This window comes from Salvia hispanica, chromosome 2 (genome assembly GCF_029641045.1).
Source record: "Salvia hispanica isolate PSC_SH4W2 chromosome 2, Shi_PSC_v1, whole genome shotgun sequence".
Taxonomy (NCBI): domain Eukaryota; kingdom Viridiplantae; phylum Streptophyta; class Magnoliopsida; order Lamiales; family Lamiaceae; genus Salvia; species Salvia hispanica.
The window spans coordinates 31,660,378-31,684,067 of NC_142693.1; the positions used below are offsets into that span (position 1 = coordinate 31,660,378).

Below are 23,690 nucleotides of genomic sequence, written 5' to 3' on the forward strand. Positions count from 1 at the left end.
AAGTTTTATTTGTATTTGAAATGTGTATGGTTGCTATGATCTGAAATTTAGCTACTGATCATGTGTACAAGTTACATAGCTAGTGAAATTGTGTTGTGTTCTTGATTTAAAGGGTTTGGTAATAGTCTCAATGTGTTTATAAACGTTTAGGGACGCTTTTTAATAGGGTCCCCAATTTCGCATTTAGGGACGCTTTTTAATAGTGTCCCTAATTTGTGTTTTTAGGGACGCTTTAAAAGCATCTCAAAATAATTCACCGACGCTCACTATTTGCGTCCTTATTTTTATTTGGCACGCCACCAGTAAGGACGCTTTTTGAAGCGTCGGTGATATATTTAGCAACATAAAAAGGCGTCTCTAATTGATTAAAAATGCGTCCCTAGCCATTCTTTTTCTTGTAGTGGAAATTGGTATTGTTTATTAGGTTAATTTGTAAGTATATGTTAAAGTTCGAGTTAAAGTTTGATTAGAAGTCTAATTGATATTCGTAATTGTGATGGAATCACACACAATTTAATTTGTTATTTGAATCTTCTATATGCTTTTGCAATTTTCCAAAGGCATATTAGAACTCAACTATAGTTTGTGCTCTAGTTAGTAATTCTGGTAGTTTATCCTATCTTAAATTCCTATTTTAAATCTTTAATTGTTTATAAATCTGCCTAGATAGTAATTTCCTTCACATGCTTATAACATTATTCAAACTGTGAACTTGTGTATGATTTCTTATAGCCTGTTATGTTCCAATCGGAGTTGGCACAATAAGAAGAGGATTCTTTCTATGAATATTAACACCTGGTTGTTCCATCACGTCCATGTCCTCACATTTTGCTCCCATTGGCAGTTTCCACTCGAACTTGTGCACAAGATTTGCCAGCACGACCTCAATGCTTGCTATTGCAAGTGCGATCCCTGGGCAGCCTCGTCTCCCATGCCCAAACGGGGCAAACTTGAAATCGAGACCTTTATAGTCTAGCGAAGAATTTAAGAACCTCTCTGGATGGAACTTGTGTGGTTCCTCCCAAGATGCAGGATCTCTGCCTATGGCCCAGACATTGGTGATAACCATCATGTTGGCTGGGATTTCATACCCCATGACTGTTACGTCCTCTCGAGCGACTCGCCCCAATAATGGGGCTGGAGCATGTAGACGTAAGGTTTCCTTGATCACAGCTTTTAAATACTGCATTTCACACAAATCGTCATCGGTTATGATCTGTCTATCTTTGACAATTCCCAGTACCTCTGTTTGCAAGTTCATCATGACGGTAGGATGTCGTAAGAGTTCTGTCATTGCCCATTCAAGAGTTGATGATGTTGTATCTGTTCCACCAGCAAGCATGTCCTTGCAAATGTAATGAGAGAGAATATAAAACCCACAACAATCACAACAAGTAATAAAGTACTACTTCCTCCATTCCATAGTAGTGGAGGCATTTCTTTTCGGCACGGATATTGAGAAAAAGTTGTGTTAGGTGAGTTAAGTAAATGAATAATAAAGTAGGAAATGAAAAAGGTAAAGAAAATAAAGTAAGAGAGAGTAAAGTAGGTATTAGAAAAATGTGTTGACTTTTACCAAAAAAGGAAATGACTCTACTACTATGGAATGTATCAAAATGGCAAAATGACTCTACTATTATGGAACGGAGGGGATACTAGAGTTATTGTTAGATATACATTATACATAGGGAAACAAATATAAAAATCTATAATTTCGCAAGGCCCATGACCAATGTTAAGCCGGAGGCTTTTTGGTGTGCTTGTCACTTACCAAAATACCTAAGGACAACTCAAATCTGAATACTTTCATCCTAAAACCAATAAATTATATACTCCCTCCGTCCATGATAGGAGTTTCGTTTTCCATTTTGGTCTATCCACCAGTAAAATCTTAATTCTCTTTTACTATAAATAGTAAGTAGTTTCAAATTTCACTAACCTTTTATATCCACATTTTGGGACACACGAATTCTACTATCCTTTTCTACCCACTTTTCATTATATTTCTTAAAATTCTCACTCAATTGAGACTTCTATTCACGGACGTAGGAAGTCATTAATTACTCACTAATTAAGTATTCAAAACAACTCACATATGAATAGCAAAAGAGAGGGGTGTACCAGAAGGATTGCTTTGATACCATCTCTATCAATGGGAGCCTTAAGCAAAATATCAAGAAAAAACTCATTGTTTTCATCCACTTCATCACTCCCCTCCAAGCTTCTACTGATGTGCTCTTCAATCACCATCTCCAGGATCTCATCAACCTCTTCTCTCACCTTCTCAACTTCATTATCAAACCCATTAACCCGACTAATCCACGAAAGCCACGGAACAAACTCCCCGATCTCCACAGTCGCCATCAGCCGTAACAGCTCCCTTAACACAACCGCAAACCTCCCCCCCACAAACCTCCTCCCAAAAGCAGCTCTACAAATCACATTATTCGAGTGCAAATCAAACAGATGGCTCAAATCCACTGCCGTTTCAGACAAACAACATGATCCAATCTCTTCTAACAAGAGGGCTGTCTCTTCCTCTCTAATAAACTTGAAAGATTGAACCCTTTTGTTGCTGAGAAGCTGAAGAACGCATATGCTCTTCAGCTTCCTCCAGTACTCGCCGTAGGGGGCGAAGATCACGTCCTTGTTGTCGTACATAAGGCGGCGAGTGGAGCTGAAGTGGGGCTTGTCGGCGAAGATGAGGTCGTGGTCTTTGATGATCTGTGCAGCTGCGTCGGCTGATTGGACGATGATCGCGGGCCTGCTGCCGAAGTGGATGAGCATGACCGGGCCGTGCTTCGTGCCTAGGGTGTGGAAGGCGCGGTGGGTCAGCGCACTCAGCTGGTGGAGGTTCCCGAGCACCGGGAGCTTCGGCGGAGATGGTGGTTGGTTTTTATGAACTTGGTGGTTGAAATTGAATACATATTTCTTGATCATCCATGATAGCAACAAGGTGATGAAAATAAGCAGAATTGACATTTTTTTTCTAGTGATTAAATTTTGTGATTAAGATGATGGATGGATATGGATATGCAAGCTTCACATGGAGGAGTATTAATATAGTTTTAAGGTGTATTAAGTTTAGTATTTTATTGGCCGGCCGTGTAATTAAAACAATAAACGACGGCAATTAGTGTTAAATATTTAACTGAATGGCCTTAAGCGTTGAATATTACCATTAAATATTGCAAGCAAGTTGTTACCCTTAGCTAGTTTATACTTTTGATTGGATTGATGGAATCCCTTTATATTTTAAATCATGCATCTAACAGAAGGTCAATAGTTGGACATATTCAAGTTTCAACCATGATGTAGGATTTATTTTATGCAGTCAAATTCAATATTGTTTATTCGTGATGTTGTAGTTTAAAATAACACATTTCGTGCACATGGAAAGGAGTGTGGTGGAATCACATACAATATTGACATTATATTAAATTTGAATCTACTACTTCTATTTGCTTTTGATTTTGCTATATGCCCCCAAATTGAAGTCATGTTAGGAGGAATCAGGTTTGAAACCATGCATGCATTGGCCCAAACCTGATGGGCCAAGACTCAAACAGGCTGCTTCAAATTAATAACACTTGCCCTTTTTGTGTGGGCTTAGGCCTCCATATCGGCCAATAAATTTGTTATAGGAGTAGTTTAAAAGATTAAATATAAATTTGATATTCTATTAAAATTGGGATAGATTTGAAAACATTTTAAGAAGTTGAGATAGAAACCATAATTAAGCCAACATTTATTGTTATAGGAGTACTACTTTGATTACACATCTGCCTTGATATTCCTTCACATGGTTATAATATTATTCAAACTATAAACTTGTGCATGATCTCTTACAACATGTTATGTTCCAATCTGAGTTGGCACAACCATAAGAGGATGTTTCCTATGAACAGTAACACCAGCCTCTTCCATTACATCCAAATCCTCACATTTAGCTCCCATGGGAAGTTTCCAATCAAACTTGTGCACAAGATTCGCTAGCACGAGCTCAACGCTTGCTATTCCAAGCGCGGTCCCAGGACAGCCTCGTCTCCCATATCCAAACGGGATGTACTTGAAATCGAGACCTTTGAAGTCTAGCATAGAATTTAGGAACCTCTCGGGACGAAACATCTCTGGTTCGTCCCAAGACGCAGGATCTCTGCCAATAGCCCATATATTGGTGATGACCAATGTGTTGGCTGGGATTTCATACCCCATAACTGTGATGTCCTCCCGAGATACTCTCCCCAATAGTGGGATCGGGGTATGTAGACGTAGGGTTTCCCTGATCACGGCTTTCAGATACTGCATCTTCCCCAAGTCTTCATCGGTTATGATATGTCCATCTTTGACAATTCCTCGTACTTCTGTTTGCAAGTTCGTCATGATTGTAGGGTTTCGTAAGAGTTCTGTCATCGCCCACTCTAGAGTCGAAGATGTTGTATCTGTTCCAGCGGCGATCATGTCCTTGCAAATGTCATGAGAGTGTTGTTAGGATATAACACATGCAACAATCACAAAAGAATTGGCTATAGTGTTAAGTTTCTAGTTATTATGTTTGGGCCTTGGGGTGATGCTAAACTACCATATTTTTCAACAGCTATAGAAACTACATAGTACGTATAACTGTAATCTATGATTTCATCAGGCCGGAAATTCAGCTCTAGTGTTCAGTTTCTTATTGTACAACGGTGGACACAAATGTAACAAATGAGGGGTTAAAAACCCTTGTCAAGGTAAAAAGATTAATATTTAATTTGTATACAACTGTCGAATTATCAGTATTTTGTGTGAATCATTGTATAAAAAGTCTTTATCATCTATCGAGTAGTACGTATCTTGCTATTATATGTGCAGTATGGTGGTGATTATAAGACATAGTTCTAATTTTTCACTACGCTTTTCACATACAAAATACATAGGGAAACAATTCCTATAAAATAATGATTTCTCAAGGCCTATGATTCAGCTATATTTTTTGTTAAATGTCTACTAGTGATCAGTTTCTTTTTATTATGATTGGAGGCAATGCTAATACCGAGTTTTTTACTATGCTTTTCAGTTTTTCACCTACCAAAATACATTACTGCATTATATCCATATCTAAGATTTCACATTCGGCTGTAGTGTTCAGTTTCTTGTTACTATTATACTACATGTTTGGGAAACTATATACTAGTACTAGAACTTGTCATCATACTTGCACATACAAAATATAGTGGGAAAACAACTTAAAGTAGTACTACCTCCGTCCCCCAAAATTTGCTACACTTTGACCCGACACGGGTTTTAAGAAATGTAATGGAAAGTGAGTTGAAAAAGTTGGTGGGATGTGGGTCCTACTTTTAAAGTATTAGTTTTATAATAAAATGTGAGTAGGAATGAGTTAGTGGAATATGGGGTCCACTACCAAAAATAGTAAAAGTGAAGTGTATCAAATTTTCAGGGACGGACCGAAATGGTAATGTGTATCAAATTTTCAGGGACAGAGGTAGTATATGATTTTGCCAGGCCAGAAATTCCGGATCTGGACCTCAATTTCTTAACTCAAACGGTCTCATTTATCGAAGCATATCTAACGTGTTAAAAGAGTCTAATTACATCCTAAAATCAATTGGTTATAAAGAGAGAAGCGTACCAGAATGATTGCTTTGATGCCATCCCTATCAATGGAAGAATCCTTGACCAAAATATCAACAAAATTCTCATTGTTTTTGTTTCTATCACAACTCTCTAAGCCTCTATTGAGATGTTCTTCAACCACCATCTCTAGGAACTCATCAACCTCTTCCCTCACCTTCTCAACTCTACCATTAAACCCATTAACCCGACTAATCCACGAAAGCCACGGAACAAACTCCCCAATCTCCGGAGCCACCATCAGCTGCAGCAGTTCCCTAATCACCACCGGAAAGCTCCTCCCGCCGCCTCCCACTTCGCCAAACCTCCTCCCAAAACCAGCTCTGCAGATCACATTATTCGAGTGCAAATCAAACAGTTGGCTCAAATCCACTGCCGTTTCAGACAAAGAACATGATTTAATCTCTTCTAACAAGAGAGCTATCTCTTCCTCTCTAATAAACTTGTAAGATTGGACCCTTTTGTTGCTGAGAAGCTGAAGAACGCATATGCTCTTCAGCTTCCGCCAGTACTCGCCGTAGGGGGCGATGATCACGTCCTTGAGGTCGTACATGAGGCGGCGCGTGGAGCTCGTGTGGGGCTTGTCGGAGAAGACGAGGTCGTGCTCTTTGAGAAACTTCGCGGACGCGTCTGCTGACTGTATCACGAGCACGGGCTTGCTGCCGAAGTGGAGGAGCATGACCGGGCCGTGTTTCGCGCCTAGGGTTTGGAGGGAGCGGTGGACCAGCGCGCTCAGCTGGTGGAGGTTTCCGATCACCGGGAGCCTCGGGGGAGACGGTGGTTGGTTTTTATGAACTTGGTGGTTGAACTTGAATGCATATTTCTTGATCAACCATGATAAGAATAAAGTGATGATGAGAATAAGTAGAATTGACATGTTTTCCAAGTGATTAAAACTTGATGGATTGGTAAAGATTAATATAGATAAGCAAGCTTCAAATGGAGGAGTTTTAATTATAATTTTAATCAGTAGTAGTAGTATTAAATTAAATATTATCTTGGCTGGCCATGTTGGACCCCAATCAATGCTGAATATTTAACTAAATGGGTATTTCCATAAAATATTGCACGCAAGTTGACAGTGACTAGGAGTGCTGGTTTGATATTTTAATTGCTTGGGAATTGACGATACTAATTTGGACACATTCGAGTGTCATCTATGTAGTACTTGGAATTATTTAAGTGCAATCAACTTTTGAACATTTAATGATAAGTGACTTACTTCTAATACTTTAGTGATAGATTAGTCTGTCACTAAGGTCATTGGCATCTATCGGCCCCCTCCGCCCTTGAGCTAATATTAAACCTCAGCCGATTCTTTTTTTTTTTCCTTTTAATTCATTTTTTATACTCTTTATATACTCCATTCCCCACCAATTATTCACATTTAATCCCATTTTATTTTATTTCACTCTACATTTTACTTTTCTCTAGTCACAATATTTTTAGTTTATTTTTTTTCTGTATTTTTTCTTTTTAATCAAATTTGTTTTTTATTGAATTGTCTTTAATTTATTTTTCTTGCTATTTTATATCATTTTATTTCAGACTAACAATTAAAAGTAAAATATAAAAATAGTGATGATGAGAAAATGAAATGGGCTCTGAAATAGGCTCTGAGATGGACTCTCATTGCAAGGAGATAGGCTCTGGGATGGGTCTGCTAACGTGACATGAAAAAATGGAGATAGGCTTTGAGATGAGCTCCGGAGATAGGCTCTTATTGTGAATGCCCTAATACAAACTTACCATGGTAGCTGGCAGCTGCCTATGTTTTTCGTTATAGGGTGGTTCGGTATAATTACCACTATATCCGACATTAATCTGTCACTAACCTTATTTAGTGACAAAATTTCGTTGGTTAGTGACAAAATTACCACTAACTCATTTTTACTTTATTATTTATGGGTCCCACTATCCACTATACAATTTCAACTACTTTTTTCCCTTCTCTCTTACTTTAATAACTAGTATTAACCTACGCGCTATGCGCGACTTAAAATATTTTTTACTCTTATTTTGATAATAAGAATAAATAAAATAAAATAAGTGATAATATCATTGCATAAGATTAAAAAAATATAGGAATATATACCAAGAGTATATAAATCTAATAAAATAAAGAAAATTAAATAGTAAAACAAAAATCCAACAAAACACTCACCATCATCAGTGTGTTGTAACTTCTCTCCCCTACTTATTTATACCTGAAAGGCCTAAACTGTCGTTGACTCTTTACCTCAGCCTTATTTTCCTCTTTAGTTTCCAATTTGATGATTTATGTACGTGCGCATAAAGAATGTGATATTTTATGTTCTTCTTCTTCCTTGCTCCCTTTCGCCATTTCGTTGACTTAGGATGTTTTCTTTGCATAAATCCTATGGAACTATCGTTGACTCTTTACCTCAATCTTATTTTCCTCAATCTCCAAACTGATGATTTATGTATGTGCGCAAAAAAAAAGAGATATTTTATGTTCTTCATCATCTTTGCTTCCTTTCGCCATTTCATTGAGTTTTGGATGTTTTCTTTGCATGAAACCTATGGTAGTAACAAAGTTGGCGACAAAACGTACAATTTTAGTTTCCAAATGTTATAGATAGTCAGCTTCTGTTATTTCTTTATTTGACAAAAAATAACTATCATAGCTAAGTGACATACTTGGATTTTACATGGTTTTAGAGGGTGGTTTTGTATGAATTTGATCATAATTTGTCTATTATTGAGCATGTCTATACCTACTTCTCTATTATGTTGGTATGTTGACCATTTTGTTAAGAATGTGTAGAAAAATGTACAAAATATGTGAATGTGCAGCAGCCTTGGTTTGAGACAATATTAACTGGAGATTTTGAAGTTCAATAAGCACCTAATGCATATCAATCTCTTCTTCTTCGAAATAGCTTCGCGTGAGTATCTTGCACGTCTCAATCGGAGTTCGGTAGAAGAAGTTATGGTCGTTATAAGAACACTGCGCGTTCTAGAAAATTTCACGCGGCCGGGTGAATTAGTCACTCGGCCGGGTACGGTGTTTCTGCGCAAAAAGAGTCAGAAATTGGTCGAAAATGACCACCCGGCCGGGTGAGTTTTACTCTTTATAATTTTACCCGGCCGGGTATGCTATTTTGTCGTATTTTTATGCCAAAAACGCGATTTTTGATGGGGGATTAAAAGGAAGAACGCCTAGGGCTCAAAGATTCAACACCTACCGCCTCCAACACTCACACACACCTCCAAGAACACTTTGAGAGAGAGAATTGAAGATTGAAGACTCTAGATTGAAAGATTGAAGACTTCATTCCTAGATTCATTCCACAGGAGTTCTTATTATCCATCTCTTATGTCTTTCATTGAATTCTTTGTTTCAAACATGGTTTTTGTGAAGAACATGAGTAGCTAAACATTTCTTGTAGAATTCTTGGTGATGATGCACTAATTTCATAGTTTTTATCCAATTAATTTTGTTCTCGCTTTGCTCTTGTAGTTATTTGATTATTCTTGGGTTTATTCCTTTCAATTGCTTGATCACCATTCGACTATGTAGGATTAATTAGATTAATCGGGAGATGAAATAATTAATCCAGAAATAAGAATAATTAACACCTTAATGCAATAAAACTCGGGAGAGTTGAGGTTTTGAGTGAGGTCTTTGACCTAATCGACCTTTTGGGAGTTAGGGGTTTTAGGATTGGAAGGGGAATTCAATCCTAGCACCTAATCTGCAGGTTCCACACTTCGGGAGGGGGTTTAATCTATAATTGTGGTCGACTTAGTAATTCTAGAGACACCAAAAGGTAAGGCAAAGGTTCCACACCTCGGGAGGGGGTTTAATTTATAATTGTGGTCGACTTAGTAATTCTAGAGACACCCAAAGGTAAGACAATTTGATTGGATAAGAGCTTGGAACTGTGCATCGGATCCTTGAGTTCTACAATTTTCTCCATATTATCTTTTCACTCCGTGTTTATTTACTTTTACTTATTTATTTGCTTATTATATTGAAAGGTTTCAGGTTTCTTTCCCTAGTGGTTTTCGTATGTAAATTGAGTGCATCCAACTGATCAGGAAGAGATTCCCGACCCAGCTGAGTCGTTGGTACGATAACCGGGACCTGGCTTCAAACAAATTTCCTCAACCCACTTCTACTGGCTAGTATAATGGAGGTAAGGGTCGAATCCCACGAGGATGGACACGTTTTGATAACTGTGGTGACTTTCCTGGGTGTTTTGGTTAGCTACCACGCTTGGGTTGAGATTTTACCTAGACAGGAAATAAAGGTGGTACTCTACTGACTAGTAGGCGAGAAAATAACAGACATGTGGGAGTGTTCGTGAAAATAGGGGACAAGGTGTATCAGAGGCATATGAAAAGTGGACAGTTACTAAAAGGGGAAATTTAGACAACAAGGTATATCTGATGGCTGGGTGCCTTCTGACAGGTCTGGGCAGTACAGCTGAAAAGTAGGGAACAAAAGCAAAAGTAACTTAAAAGTAAAGTGGTTCAAACTAAAGTTGATTTTGACATTTTCTTCTTCACCAAGTATTAACAGAATTCAGATAAACACAAACACCATGGCTGAACTTCAGAATTACAAATTCAAACTTAAGATCCATCGATTTAGATGCTCAAACTTAAATTAAACAGTGAAACTGCAACTTAACTTCTACTGACTGACATGCAAGGTGGTAATCAAATTGCAGAAAAGAACTCATGCACGAAAACTTGACTAAACATAGCTACACTTTGAATCAACAACTCTCGATTAGAAAACACTTAGAAATTGAAAGCAATGACTAAATCTAACTTTCCTAGGCAGAATGAAGCAAACTCGAACCAAAGTGACATGCGAAATAGAAACTTCATAATGTAAATGTTGGAAAATAACAAAGTACTTCAAAAGAGCAACAACGATGAGTGTTTGCAAATAACTAACGATGAAAACAAGTAAACTTTAAACTAAGAAAGCGATTAAGATTGTTTTTGCCACTCCGGGCGATGATACTACTACACTGCTACGATAACTGGCTGGAACGGCGGACTGATGACTTCTCCGGCAAACTCTTGGACGTCAAGTGACCATTGCTGTGGCGAGGAACGAGAGGTAGGATAATGTTGAAGGATCGATCTTCTAGAGAGAATTCTACTAAGTGTGATTGTCGAACTGCGAACCAAAGGCCGAACTCTAGGAACCAACTCTAAAGGGGCGTTGATCGAACTAAAAAACTCCTTCTCTCTCTCCAAGTGGCTTCTTTTATAGGGAGGCTTGCCCTTGCTTTTAGGGTAGACTTCTCCCGCGTTTTGACCTTTTTGCCCTTGTCAATGATCATCCCAGCTATCCTCCTTCTCTATCTCGAGCCTTTTCTCTGGCATGCATCCTTGTCAGTATCGCACCCTTCTGGCGCCCTTTTCACTTGCGTCACCTGAATTGTCTCCTACTGACTTGGATCCTTCAATCCTGCACACTTAAGCAACTGTTTTGCAGATAATACATGAATTTCACGACATACTGACCAGTAACCAAGGTTTAGAATACGACTTATCAAACTGCTCACACTTACCACATGCTTGTCCTCAAGCGTGAAGACAAACAAAAAGAAATAAGTCACATTCGAGCCTGGTTACTCCCCCTGACCGACTCTACCTAGCTAGACTCAAGACTCTGACGCAAAAGAAAAGAAAACAAAATAACGACACAAACACATAACACATATAGTTAACTTAAACACATAGAACAGGCTATATTTTCAACCACCCTTCCCCTCGAGATCAGGTGCAATCCGGCCTTAGGCAGCCTTGAACTTCCGCTGCCCCCCTTTTCTTCCCCAGTCAGTATATCTGCTTGTCAGGATCACCCAATCCTAGGCCAAACACTGGGTTCACTCAGTCACTCATTGCTCACAGGGGATGTTATGACTGTTTTCTCTCAACGCTAAACCACAGATGTTTCGGACTCAGATCTCACATGCAGCTCCTGAAGGTCTTTAAGGCTTATAATGGGGCTAGTGGTTTGTAGTGTTTGGGGTAGTTGTCCCTAAGGCTCTAGGGTTCAAAAACTAACTACTTATTTGATGAGGGAGAACTGTGTGCATTCGGGCTTCTGGCTAGGGCTTCTTCTTCGGCTGGACAATTTCTGACATTGGCTTCCAACTGGTCAGTAGCTTCTTTGTGGCTTCGCCATCCTTATTCCTTCTTCCTCCTTTCTCTTTTTGTGGTCGAGTATCTGCGACCATTTTCTTCAATTTTTCTTTCTGTGGCTTCGCCACCCTTATTCCTTCTTCTATTTTTTTTTGGATATGGAAACTTCAGATCGATTTTCTCCTTCTTTCTTTGTTTTTCTCTTTTTCAGCTGGTTCCTTTTGTATGTCCTCCTGGGCAGTTGCTTCCTTACCTCATGCCTTGCACGCACACAGTTCCATTGGCTGATGGGTTATTTCGGGGTATAATTCAGGCTAGAAAATGGGGTTCTAAGGGTAGTTTTTTTTTCTTTTTTCTCTTTTTTTTTTCTTTTTTCAAGGAGGTTTCCTACGGCCTTCAGGGTTTGCTACACGCGGTCACCTTGCCCTAGACATCATGTGGTAGCCTCTCTTCTTTTTTTTCAGTATTTAGTGGAAAGTAGTTCCACTTTGGGGTTTCTAACTCACCTTTTAAGAGGGCTTTCGTGTCTGACCTAAGGGATGGGTTTTTCCTTCATACTTGCATCATCTATACTGACTAGGGGTTACTGGAGGGGGTGGTTTCTGTTTTCCGGCATGCCTTATCTCCCTCAATTCCCCTCACCGTCAGTTCGAGGCAGTTGAGTTTTAAGCCCATTCATAAAACATAACACATAATTCCTAGACCTAAACAAACCTAAAAAAAACTAACATGCACTGACTCAAATGACACATATATACATGTCATACTGGCCATTTGCTCCCCCCTTTTACTTCACAAGTGTCTGCCCCAGATACGGGCTGTGAAGTGAAAATTGGGAATGGCTAGTATGACAGACACACGTTTATAACAAACACATATTATATCTAAAAACTTCTCACACTTAGACTATGCAATAGGCTAAGTGGGAGAGTTTCAGATATATTATAAACAAAGCAGAGCAAAATATTGACAAACATGAAATATAAACATATAAACTCCTCACACTTAGACTACGCAGTAGGCTAAGTGTGAGGTAACATGCCCACGAAAAAACACAAAGAAAAACATAATAAGCATATGCACCAAAGTAGCAAACCTTTTACTTCTCACACTTAGACTATTAAATAGGCTAAGTGTTATGAATGGGGTTTGCATACAATTAAAACACATAAATCTACCTATTTAATAAAAGTACGAAAACATAAACAAAAGAAAAACTTAAAAATTAAAAAGAAAACTAACTGGTCAGTTGGGGGTGGTTCGGTAAGATGTTCCTCCTACTTCTTCTTGGGGCAGGGTTCTGTGCAGGTGGGTTGGTTCTTCTTCAGTAGGTCCGGGTTGGTTGTCATCATCCTCCTGTTGTCCATCGTCGTCTTCTTCCTCAGGTCCGGTGGGTTCTTCTTCCTGTCCTCCATGTCTGCGTGTTCCAGCTCCACTGCTTGCTTTCCCTCTAGCCAACTCCTTTATTATGCTCTCCATTAGGGTTGTCAGCTTCGCCATCTCTGCCCGCGATTGTCTATTCTCCTCAGCCAGCTCAGTCACTGCCTTCTCCAGATTTTCTTGCCTCAGCCTCTGCGCTTGGTCGATGTGGGCAGCTTGCACCTCCTGGCCTTGTTGTGCCCTTCCTCCAGGTGCTTCTCCCATTGGGTAGAACTGGGTACACCTTCTCTGTAGTATACCAAGTTGGTGCGGACGAAGAAGGGTATATCAAATAGGCCAGGAGCGTCGACCATGTACATTGGAGACAGGTCCTCTGCCTCTGTTATGATGATGTTGTTGCGCACGAAGGCTCCTAGTATGTGGCAGAGCGACAAGTTTCTGGCTGGGTAGGTGGCTATCAGGTGGCATTGGTAGGCTGTCCAAAACCCTAGGTGCAGTTTCCTTCCATGCTTAGCGCACCATACCAAGTACAATTCGGTCATGGACGTTCTTGCAGCGGAGTTGCTCTGCCCCATTAGGTTATAGCCTAAGTAGAGCTGCACCAACCGTAGCATGAAATTGTTGAAGTGGGTATATCTGGATTTTGTGGAGGCGAACTGGCCAGCATTGGGGTGGGTTAACTCCTCCCAGGCTTCCTGGGGCTCAAATTCTATATGTCGCCTCGGTACCCCCCTCTCACGGCTTCTCCAGTCCGGACCTATAGCCTCCTCCAGGCTACACATACCCAATCGCACAGTCCACTCTATCAGACTCATCGACAGTTCTCCACCGAATATCCTAAAGGAAATTGACACCTCGTCTAGGTCCGTAGTGAGTTGGAACCTAAACGTGGTGAAGAACTCCTTCGCTAATCTCACAGATATCTCTGGGTCCCTATTCTCTAGCAGCCATTCAAAACCCAATGCTTCCATACCAGCCAGGAAGGAATCACGAACAGACAACTCATCCAAAGAGGGTATATGGAGTACCTTTCCGCATTTGACTTGCTTGCTACTGTCATCCTTGTCGTCAAATGCATCTTGAAGCTTTTTGGTGTCGTAGTGCTTCATGTCCTCCATAAGCTCATCAGTGAGCGTTACCCTCCACCGCCGGTATACAATCCTCTCTACCGGAGGGTGGACTAGTTCAAGGTGGTTGTCTGGGAGCTGTTGCTCGTGATAGTCTTCTCCTTCCAGAGAGATATCACTCTCTGAGTCAGAATCCTCGCTGGAAGTGTAGTCTGTGTCGCTTGATCTCTCTTTCTCTTCCGGCTCTCTGATCACTATGCTTGCATTGGCAGTGCGCTGCTTCTTCATGACTTGTTTTGTCTTGACAGGGGCTTTCTCCTTCCTCTTCCTTTCCTGAATACTCTTTGTTCTTTCGATATCCATTGCCTCTGCTTCCTCGTCGGCTTGTGTTGAGGTGTCCTCCTGGGCGGTAGGCTCGGCCACCATGTGGGCACTAGTATCACTTCTTGCTGCCTCCTCCCGACCTACTGACTCTGATGCGAGGTCCAGACCCTCAGCCACCTTGTCAGTATTCTCCTCCTAGTCAGTCGGCGTTGCTGCTACTGTCCCTGTTGCCATTTGGGTGTCCTCCTGGCTAGCATTCGAGGGCTCCTCCCCAGGTTTTGTAGGAGTAGTCTTCTCGTCATCACTCGAAACCTCCACTGCATCTGCTGCGGTGTTTGCTCCTGCCTTGTTGGACGTCCACTTTCCTAAACATCTCTGTGACATTCTTTGGGGTTTCTGCCTTTCTGCCTTGGGGTCGTTTTTCAACACTAGCCTCCTCTTTACTGGTTTGGGTTTAGTTACCACTGAGGCTTCCTCTTGATGTGTTTCTGCTCTTGTTTCTCCTCTTCAAGTTTTTCGGTCTTTTCCGGTTGTTCGTCTGTCTTCTCCTCTTCTGACTGGTGGGCTACCCCTTCCGACCTTTCCGCTTCCTTTGTTGCTTCCCCCTTCCCTACTGCCTGGGATGCGAGGTCCAGTACCTCAGCCACCCCTTCGGGGTTTATCACGATCCTATCCCCCTTGCCCAAAACCGCTTGGAATTCATCTTCCGTCAACCCTTGCTTCTTGTCCATTGCGTTCAGATCTATCCCCTCCCTCTCTGCTTCATTGATTTTGGCCTCAGTGGCCATTATCTCCTTTGCTTCACCTTTCTCGCTCTCGCTTGCTCTCCCTCCACTCTCCTTGTCTTCTGTTTCTCCCCAGTTGGGATCTTGGTAGGCGGAAAGAGGGCTGACGTCCAACGGCTCTGCTTGTTGGTGTTTGGGAAAGGGTGGGAGGGTTCTGATTGTGCAGCAATTGTTGGGGAAATATTTTCGGATGTTGGAATTGAGGTTTTTGGGGTGGTGGTGGGTGGGTTTTCTGTGGTTGCAGTTTGGGTAGGGTTTGATGTCGTCGGCATTCCTCCGGTTAGGCTAAATCCGGCTAGGGTTGTTGCCCAGTCTCTGTTGGGGTCTTGTTGCCTTAGAAACGCCGCCAGTGCGTCTAAAGGAACCATCGCCGGAATTTGTGTCGTCGGCGGTGGTTGTGATCGTTGTTGGCTTGGCGGCCGCGACTCGGCTGCTGGCTGGAGTTCTGACGAGGCTTCGCCGGTGGTAGATGTCGGGTTGTTGGTTGCCTTTCTCTTTGCCATGACTGTACCGGTAGTGGTTTGCGGTGGTTTCTGTAGTGGGTGGTGGTTTTCGGAGTGGGGTGGCGGTTGTGATTGAGAGAATGCAGGTAAGGGTTTGTAAAGTGAAGGGTACTAGGCGGTGGGGTGTTTTATAGAGGGGTGGGTAGTTGAGGGTTTTGACCGGTTGTAGGCAGTCGCCCGGTTGAGACGCTTCGTGTGGAAGGCGGTTGCGCTTGCTGACAGCTGATTGGACGTTGCTTGTCACGTCCTTGCTTCACGCGCCTCCCAGCCTCTGCACTCGCCTGCAAAGCTGCAACACGCCCAAAAATTCAAATTTTACTCAACTCCCTCTTCTCAATTAGCTAGAAATAGAAAAAAGTAAATAAATGGGTCTTTAATATAATTCAGAGTTTTACCCAAGTAGTATCCTCGTGGTCAGTACGAACTCCGAATTAATATTTAAGATCCGAAAAAATCTTTTTGTTGTTTTTCCTTCTTAACTTAAATTAAATTACCAAATATTTACAATATTTACATCATTACTAAGGGTATTTGAAGCTTTACCCGGTCAGTAAGTACAATACATATGACGTTGACCAGGTGGAACTTCAAATCCCTTTCCTACTGGTCATTTAGACGCTCTTAAAGTGTAGTGGAATTTCTTCCACTACACACACCTCTTCATTTTCCCTATATATTTTCAATCTATGTCCATTAACGACAAAAGGTTCAGAGTTAGGGATACTCCCTGAAATCTCGACCGCTCCATTAGCACGTAGCGCAGTGATAATGTAAGGTCCTGCCCATTTGGACTTGAGCTTCCCAGGCATTAGCTTCAATCTTGACTGGAAGAGTAGTACTTTCTGACCAACTTGGAGATCCTTGGTTCTCAGATTTTTGTCGTGCCACATCTTTGTTTTCTCCTTGTACCACATGGCTGAGTCGAACGACTCCAATCTGAGTTCTTCCAGCTCTTGAAGTTGTAGCATCCTTTCCTCTTCACAGGCCTTAGCATCCACATTAACCTGTTGTACTGCCCGGTATGCTCGGTGTTCAATTCCCACTGGCAAGTGACACATCTTCCCAAAGACGATGCGATAGGGGGACATTCCTATAGGAGTTTTGTAGGCTGTCCGATATGCCCACAGAGCATCTTCCAACCTTGTGCTCCAATCTTTTCTGGAGGGGTTGACTGTCTTCTCTAAAATGCTCTTTATTTCCCTGTTTGAGATCTCTACTTGCCCGTTGGCTTGAGGGTGGTAAGGACTGGATAGGCGGTGATGAACTCTGTACTTCTTCATCAATGCTTCGACCGTTCGGTTGCAGAAGTGAGTCCCTTGATCGGAGATGATTGCCCTTGGTATCCCAAATCGGCTGAATATATGACTCTTGAGGAACTTGGTGACTTCCTTAGATTCACAAGTGCTTGTAGCCTTGGCTTCTATCCATATTGATACGTAGTCAACTGCCACCAGGATGTAGGAGTTTCCATAGGATGAGGGAAAAGGACCCATGAAGTCCATACCCCAGATGTCGAACACCTCACGAACTATTACTGGAACTTGCGGCATTTCGTCCCTCGCAGAGATCCCACCGGTCAGTTGGCAACGGTCACAGACCTTGCAGAACTCGTATGCATCTCTATTCAGGGTCGGCTAGTAGAATCCGCTATCTAGCACTTTCCTGGCAGTCTTTCTTGGCCCGAAATGTCCTCCACATGCCAAGGAGTGGCAGTGCGTCAGTACATCCCGTTGCTCCCAGTCAGGAACACATCTTCTAATGACCTGGTCTGTTCCTGCCTTCCACAAGTATGGGTCGTCCCAGAAATAATACTTTGCTTCGCTCTTGATCTTCATCCTCTGAGCCTTTGTCACGTTTGGCACCATTGGCAGCTCTCCTGTTACTAGGTAGTTTGCCAAGTCCGCATACCAGGGTTCCTGTCCCTCTTTCTCCTTGCCCTTGGTTGTTGCGTCCTGACCAGTGAGTCTCATCACTTCTTCCCAATCGATCTTCCTTGTGGAGAAAATTACTTCACATAAATGCTCTTTCGGGAATCGATCCCTTCCATCTTCACTATCCCCTTCTTGTATTATTCTGCTCAAGTGGTCCGCTACGTTGTTCTCAACTCCCTTCTTGTCTTCTACCTCCCAGTCGAATTCTTGTAAAAGCAGCACCCATCTGATTAGTCGGGGCTTTGACTCCTTCTTCGCAATGAGATACTTTATCGCCGCATGATCAGTATAGACGATGACTCTGGATCCCAGTAGGTACTGCCTGAAATTCTCGAATGAATAGATAACCGCCAACATCTCCTTCTCAGTGACGTCATAATTCCATTGGGCTTGATTCAGGGTTTTTGATGCATAGAATATCACGTACTGACAGGTCCCAGAAGTGCAGTGCAGGTTTGTACTGTGATATGTGTCACTCGATCTAACAGGTCCAGAGGATTCGACTAGACTTCAGAGGCTAGAAGATCATGAAACTTATCAGAAAGGGGTCGTTGGGTGCACTCTGTCCTTTCAAAAACCTCAACCCACTATACTATAACTTAGCACAGGGAAGTAAAGGATCGATCCCACGAGGAAGTAGGTGTTACGAAACTGCATTTGAGGATGTTTTGGAAAAGAAAGGGGTTGGCAGCTGCCACGCAATTTTTGTGGGTCGAGAACTTAAAACTACTGGGTCTGAGAGATAAACGAAACTTTACTCTACCTATTGGGTCTAATAGATCAGGAGAACTTTACTCTACCTATTGGGCCTAAGAAACGAAAGCGTACGGAACATACATGACTCAGAGAAATTGAGATATTTTTAAGTTCTAAGACAGCTGGGGTAAACTTAACTAGACAGACTTTCCTAATTTGGGCAAACAAGCATAAAGCGAAAAGCAAGACAAATTTCCTTAAACTACCAGGGTCTGGAAAAGCATGCAGAAAAGTAAAAGAGACAAAGTAGATCGTACTGACAGGTCTAGCAGATATGCAGAAAAAGTAAAGTACATGCAGAAAAGTACTGACATAAAGCAGATCTGGTTCTAACTACCAACAACTTCATCTTCTTCGGGAATCAAACGAGAATAGCAGATAAAACAGAGTTTTAAACACCATGAAAACAGAGCAAACTTTAGATCTAGACTTAAAACGAGAAATTAAAGCCTAAACTAACAGATCTACGCTACTGGACCTAAAGGATGCAGAAACAGAAAGTAAATAGCCATAATCATGCATAACGTAAACATCAAGCACCAAATATGCGAAACTCCAACTCCGAAACACCAAGATTCAACAAATCCAAACATCTTCATATGCAAATTCCCAACCTCCAACAACAAACACAGATCTCAGCTCCAAACATCCAACAACAAACAAGAACGAAAGCTAAAAACAAGAGATGAACATAAACTCAGAGGTATTCGACCAAAAGCAAACATAAACTTCCATAATAACTAGAAATAGGTCTGAATCCAGTAGATCAAAGCAAGAAATTAGAGTTGTGAAACTTAGAAATCAACAAGGTACTAAACGAAAGCAAATAAAATTGTTTCTTCGCCTCCACAAGGCGGTGTTACACAGCAAAATAACAACGATGACGATGAGAACCACGGTGGCCAGAATCCTCCATGTCCAAGTGCGCAGCAGTCCAAGATGAAAATTTTTAAGCAGAGAACTAGAACTAGAGCTAGGAGAGCGTAGAAGTGGCTATTTTCGGACTGTCTTCTTCTTCAAGGTTGAGCTCTTTATATATGTGAGGCTCTGATCCCTAGGGTATCCCCTCTGGTGATTTTACGCTCCTGCCCTTGAGTAAGACTCTTTAAAATAATTTGCTCTCGCTCCATTCTGCTCCTGTCGCCAACTTTTGATTCTCCCAGGTCTGAACGACGACTTCTGATTTTTGCTTCAATTTCATCTCTTTTGCATCTGCCAGGTCAGGTAACAACAACTACTGGGTCCGACAGATTTACTACGCACCTGAACTCAATAACGCACATTAGCGCCCCAAATGCACAGAATTTTAACCCTAAACCGATGCATGAAACGAGCCTTATCACGTACCTTTTCCCATCTATCTTCTGACCCAGCACAGCCCCCACTGCATAGTCACTAGCATCGCACATCACCTCGAAGGGGTGATCCCAGTCAGGAGCCTGAATGATCCGTGCAGAAATCAATTTTTCCTTAAGGAGGTTGAAAGCAGCCTTGCAATGCTCATCGAAGACGAACTCCACCTCGTTTTGGAGAAGCCTGGTAAGAGGTTGGGCAATCTTGGCGAAGTCCTTGATAAATCTTCGATAAAATCCAGCATGGCCAAGGAAACCTCTTATTCCCTTCTGATCAGTAGGGATGGGTAGTTTGGATATGACATCCATTTTAGCTTGATCCACCTGGATCCCTTTTTCTGACACCACGTGTCCTAGAACAATTCCTTCTGTAACCATAAAGTGGCATTTCTCAAAGTTCAAGACCAGACTCTTTGCTTGACACCTTCCTAGCACCACATCCAAATGTTGCAAGCACGAGTCGAAAGAGTCTCCATAGACAGTGAAATCATCCATAAAGATCTCTATACAATCTTCGATCAGGTCCGAGAATATGCTCATCATGCACCGTTGGAAAGTACCGGGGGTGCTGCATAGGCCAAATGGCATACGCCTATACGCATAGGTTCCAAACGGGCACGTGAACGTGGTCTTATCCTGGTCCTCTGGGTTCACATAAATTTGAAAGTATCCACTGTACCCATCCAAAAAGCAGAAGTACTTCCTCCCAGCCAGTCGCTCCAGCATTTGATCGATGAATGGCAGGGGGAAGTGGTCCTTCCTGGTTGCAGTGTTCAGCTTTCGGTAATCTATACACATTCGCCACCCAGTAACTAGTCTGGTGGGAACTAGTTCATTCCTCTCATTCTTAATCACCTGGATCCCTGACTTCTTGGGGACCATATGGATTGGGCTAACCCATTCACTGTCTGGCACCGAGTATATAATGCCCAGTGAGAGAAACTTCAAGATTTCCTTCAGTATCTCTTCTCGCATGTTTGGGTTCACCTTTCTTTGAGAGTCCCTATGCGCCTTGGCTCCATCCTCTAGCCTAATGTGGTGCATGCAGACGTCTAGGCTTATACCTATCAGGTCCGTAAGGCTCCATCCAATAGCCTTCTTGTTTTTGCTCAGCACAGTTAGTAGTCTTGCCTCTTGCTCTTCAGTCAACCCGCTGTTGATGATTATAGGGAACGAGTCTTCTTCCCCTAGGTATGCATACTTAAGGGTTGCTGGCAACTTTTTCAACTCCACTTGCGGGGGTAGTGTGTCCGTAGGTAGAGGGTTCTTCTTTGAATCCTCCTCTTGTTCCTGTTCAGCATCTGATTTTTCCTCCATACTGGCCGGTACCACGGCCCCTACGGATCCTGCTAGTTCTGACTTCTGACAGAATTCCGTAATTGCTTCTTCGATCTCTTCGTCAGTCAACCCTCGACTACTGATCAGATCACACCATGCGGCTGCTTCCACATCAGCCTGGGCATACACATCCAAGGCTTGGAGCTTTTCCTGCAATAATTCGGTCTCAAGAAATTCTTGGACTAGGGGGTCAATTACATCAACATAACATAGATTTTCAGAATCTATTGGTCTTTTCATGGCTTCATTGATGTCAAAGACAAATTTCTCACCATTAAAATCAATGCATATTGTCCCCTCGGCCATATCCACAATTGTCTTAGCCGTTCTTAAAAATGGTCTTCCTAACAATATCCCGCTAGACTCCCTAGCTTCTGGTTCACTCATTTTAATGACATAAAAATCAGCGGGATAAGTAAAGTTCTGTATCTTGACCAACACATTTTCTAACACACCCTCAGGATTGATACATGACCTATCAGCCAGTTGGATCAACACCCTAGTATTCGACAATTTTACCCCCTTTAACTGATTATAAATGGATAACGGCATAACATTGATAGATGCTCCTAAATCACACATTGCATGCTCGATTTTCACATCTCCAATCGTTATGGGTAGGGTAAACATACCTGGGTCGGCTCTCTTGGGTGGTAGCTTTTCCTGTACAATGGCTGACGCTATTCCCTCCACCATGATCTTTCCATCCTCTTGGGCTTTCCCAGCTATGAACTCCTTTATAAACTTCCCCAGAGGGGGCAGTCTCACGGCTTGGAGGAATGGTATGGTGACATCCAACTTCCCAAAGATCGACATGAAATCCACAGGGTTTTCCTTCTTCCTTTTCGTCACAAACCGATATGGAAACGGTTTTTCCCCCTTAGCTTCTCCAGTCAGTCCTTGTGGAATTCCCTTTGGCTCCCTGATAAGGCTCGTTTCATGCATCGGTTTAGGGTTAAAATTCTGTGCATTTGGGGCGCTAATGTGCGTTATTGAGTTCAGGTGCGAAGTAAATCTGCCGGACCCAGGAGTTGCTGTTACCGGCACTGGCAGATGCAAAAGAGATGAAATTGAAGCAAAATCAGAAGTCGCCGTTCGGACCCGGGAGAATCAAAAGTTGGCGACAGGAGCAGAATGGAGCGAGAGCAGATTATTTTAAAAGAGTCTTACTAAAGGGCAATGGCGTAAAATCACCAGAGGGATACCCCAGGGATCAGAGCCTCACATATATAAAGAGCTCGACCTTGAAGAACAAGACAATCCGTGAACAGCCACTTCTACGCTTTCCTAGCTCTAGTTCTAGTTCTCTACTTCAAATATTTATCTTCGACTGATGCGCACTTGGACATGGAGGATTCTGGCCACCGTGGTTCTCATCGTCGTCATTGTCATTTTGTTGTGTAACACCGCCTTGTGGAGGCGAAGAAATAATTTTATTTGCTTTCGTTTAGTACCTTGTTGGTTTTTAAGTTTCGCAACTCTAGTTTCTTGCTTTGATCTGCTGGATTCAGACTTATTTACAGTTATTATGGAAGTTTATGTCTGCTTTTGGTTGGATATCTCTGAGTGTATGTTAATCTCTTGTTTTTAGCTTTCGCTCTTAGTTTGTTGTTGGATGTCTGGAGTTGAGATCTATTGTTTTGTTGTTAGAGGTTGGGAATTTGCATATGGAGATGTTTGGATTTGTTGAATCTGTGTGTTTTGGAGTTGAAGTTTCGCACATTTGGTGCTTGATGTTTACGTTATGCATGAGTATGGCTATTTACTTTCTGTTCTTTGCATCCTTTAGGTCCAATAGCGTAGATCTGTTAGTTTAGGCTTTAATTTCTCATTTTAAGTCTAGATCTAGAGTTTGCTTTGTTTTCATGGTGTTTAATACTATGTTTTCTCTGCTATTCTCGTTTGATTCCTGAAGAAGATGAAGTTGTTGGTAGTTAGAACCAGGTCTGCTTTATGTCAGTACTTTTCTGCATGTACTTTACTTTTTCTGCATATCTGCTAGACCTGTCAGTACGATATACTTTGTCTCTTTTACTTTTCTGCATGCTTTTCCAGACCCTGGTAGTTTGAGGAAACTTGTCTTGCTTTTCGCTTTATGCTTGTCTGTCCAAATTAGGAAAGTCTGTCTAGTTAAGTTTACTCCAGTTGTCTTAGAACTTTAAAATATCCCATTTTCTCTGAGTCATGTATGTTCCGTACGCTTTCGTTTCTTAGGCCCAATAGGTAGAGTAAAGTTCTTCTGATCCTTTAGACCAAGTAGGTAGAGTAAAGTTCTCCTGATCTATTAGACCCAATAGGTAGATTAAAGTTTCTCTTATCTCTCAGATTAAAGTTTCTCTTATCTCTCAGACCCAGTAGTTTTAAGTTCTCGACCCACAAAAATTGCGTGGCAGCAGCCAACCCCTTTCTTTTCCAAAACATCCTCAAATGCAGTTTCGTAACACCTACTTCCTCGTGGGATCGATCCTTTACTTCCCTGTGC

At 41.8% G+C, this 23,690-nt stretch overlaps 2 protein-coding genes across 2 annotated transcripts; both read right to left on the reverse strand.

Moving 5' to 3' along the window:
• Window positions 1-736: 736 nt before the first annotated feature.
• On the reverse strand, window positions 737-2,992 carry LOC148932183 (cytochrome P450 736A117-like). The gene is made up of 2 exons (XM_089063427.1): window positions 2,122-2,992; window positions 737-1,345 (listed from the first exon to the last, which is right to left on the reverse strand). The coding sequence occupies exons 1-2, from the start codon at window positions 2,980-2,982 to the stop codon at window positions 737-739; spliced, it is 1,470 nt and encodes a 489-aa protein (XP_088919553.1). The 5' UTR covers window positions 2,983-2,992.
• A 732-nt stretch (window positions 2,993-3,724) lies between these two features.
• Window positions 3,725-6,515, reverse strand: LOC148932184 (cytochrome P450 736A117-like). Its single transcript, XM_089064181.1, has 2 exons — window positions 5,636-6,515; window positions 3,725-4,464 (listed from the first exon to the last, which is right to left on the reverse strand). The coding sequence occupies exons 1-2, from the start codon at window positions 6,512-6,514 to the stop codon at window positions 3,856-3,858; spliced, it is 1,488 nt and encodes a 495-aa protein (XP_088920307.1). The 5' UTR covers window position 6,515; the 3' UTR covers window positions 3,725-3,855.
• Between the last annotated feature and the right edge of the window lie 17,175 nt (window positions 6,516-23,690).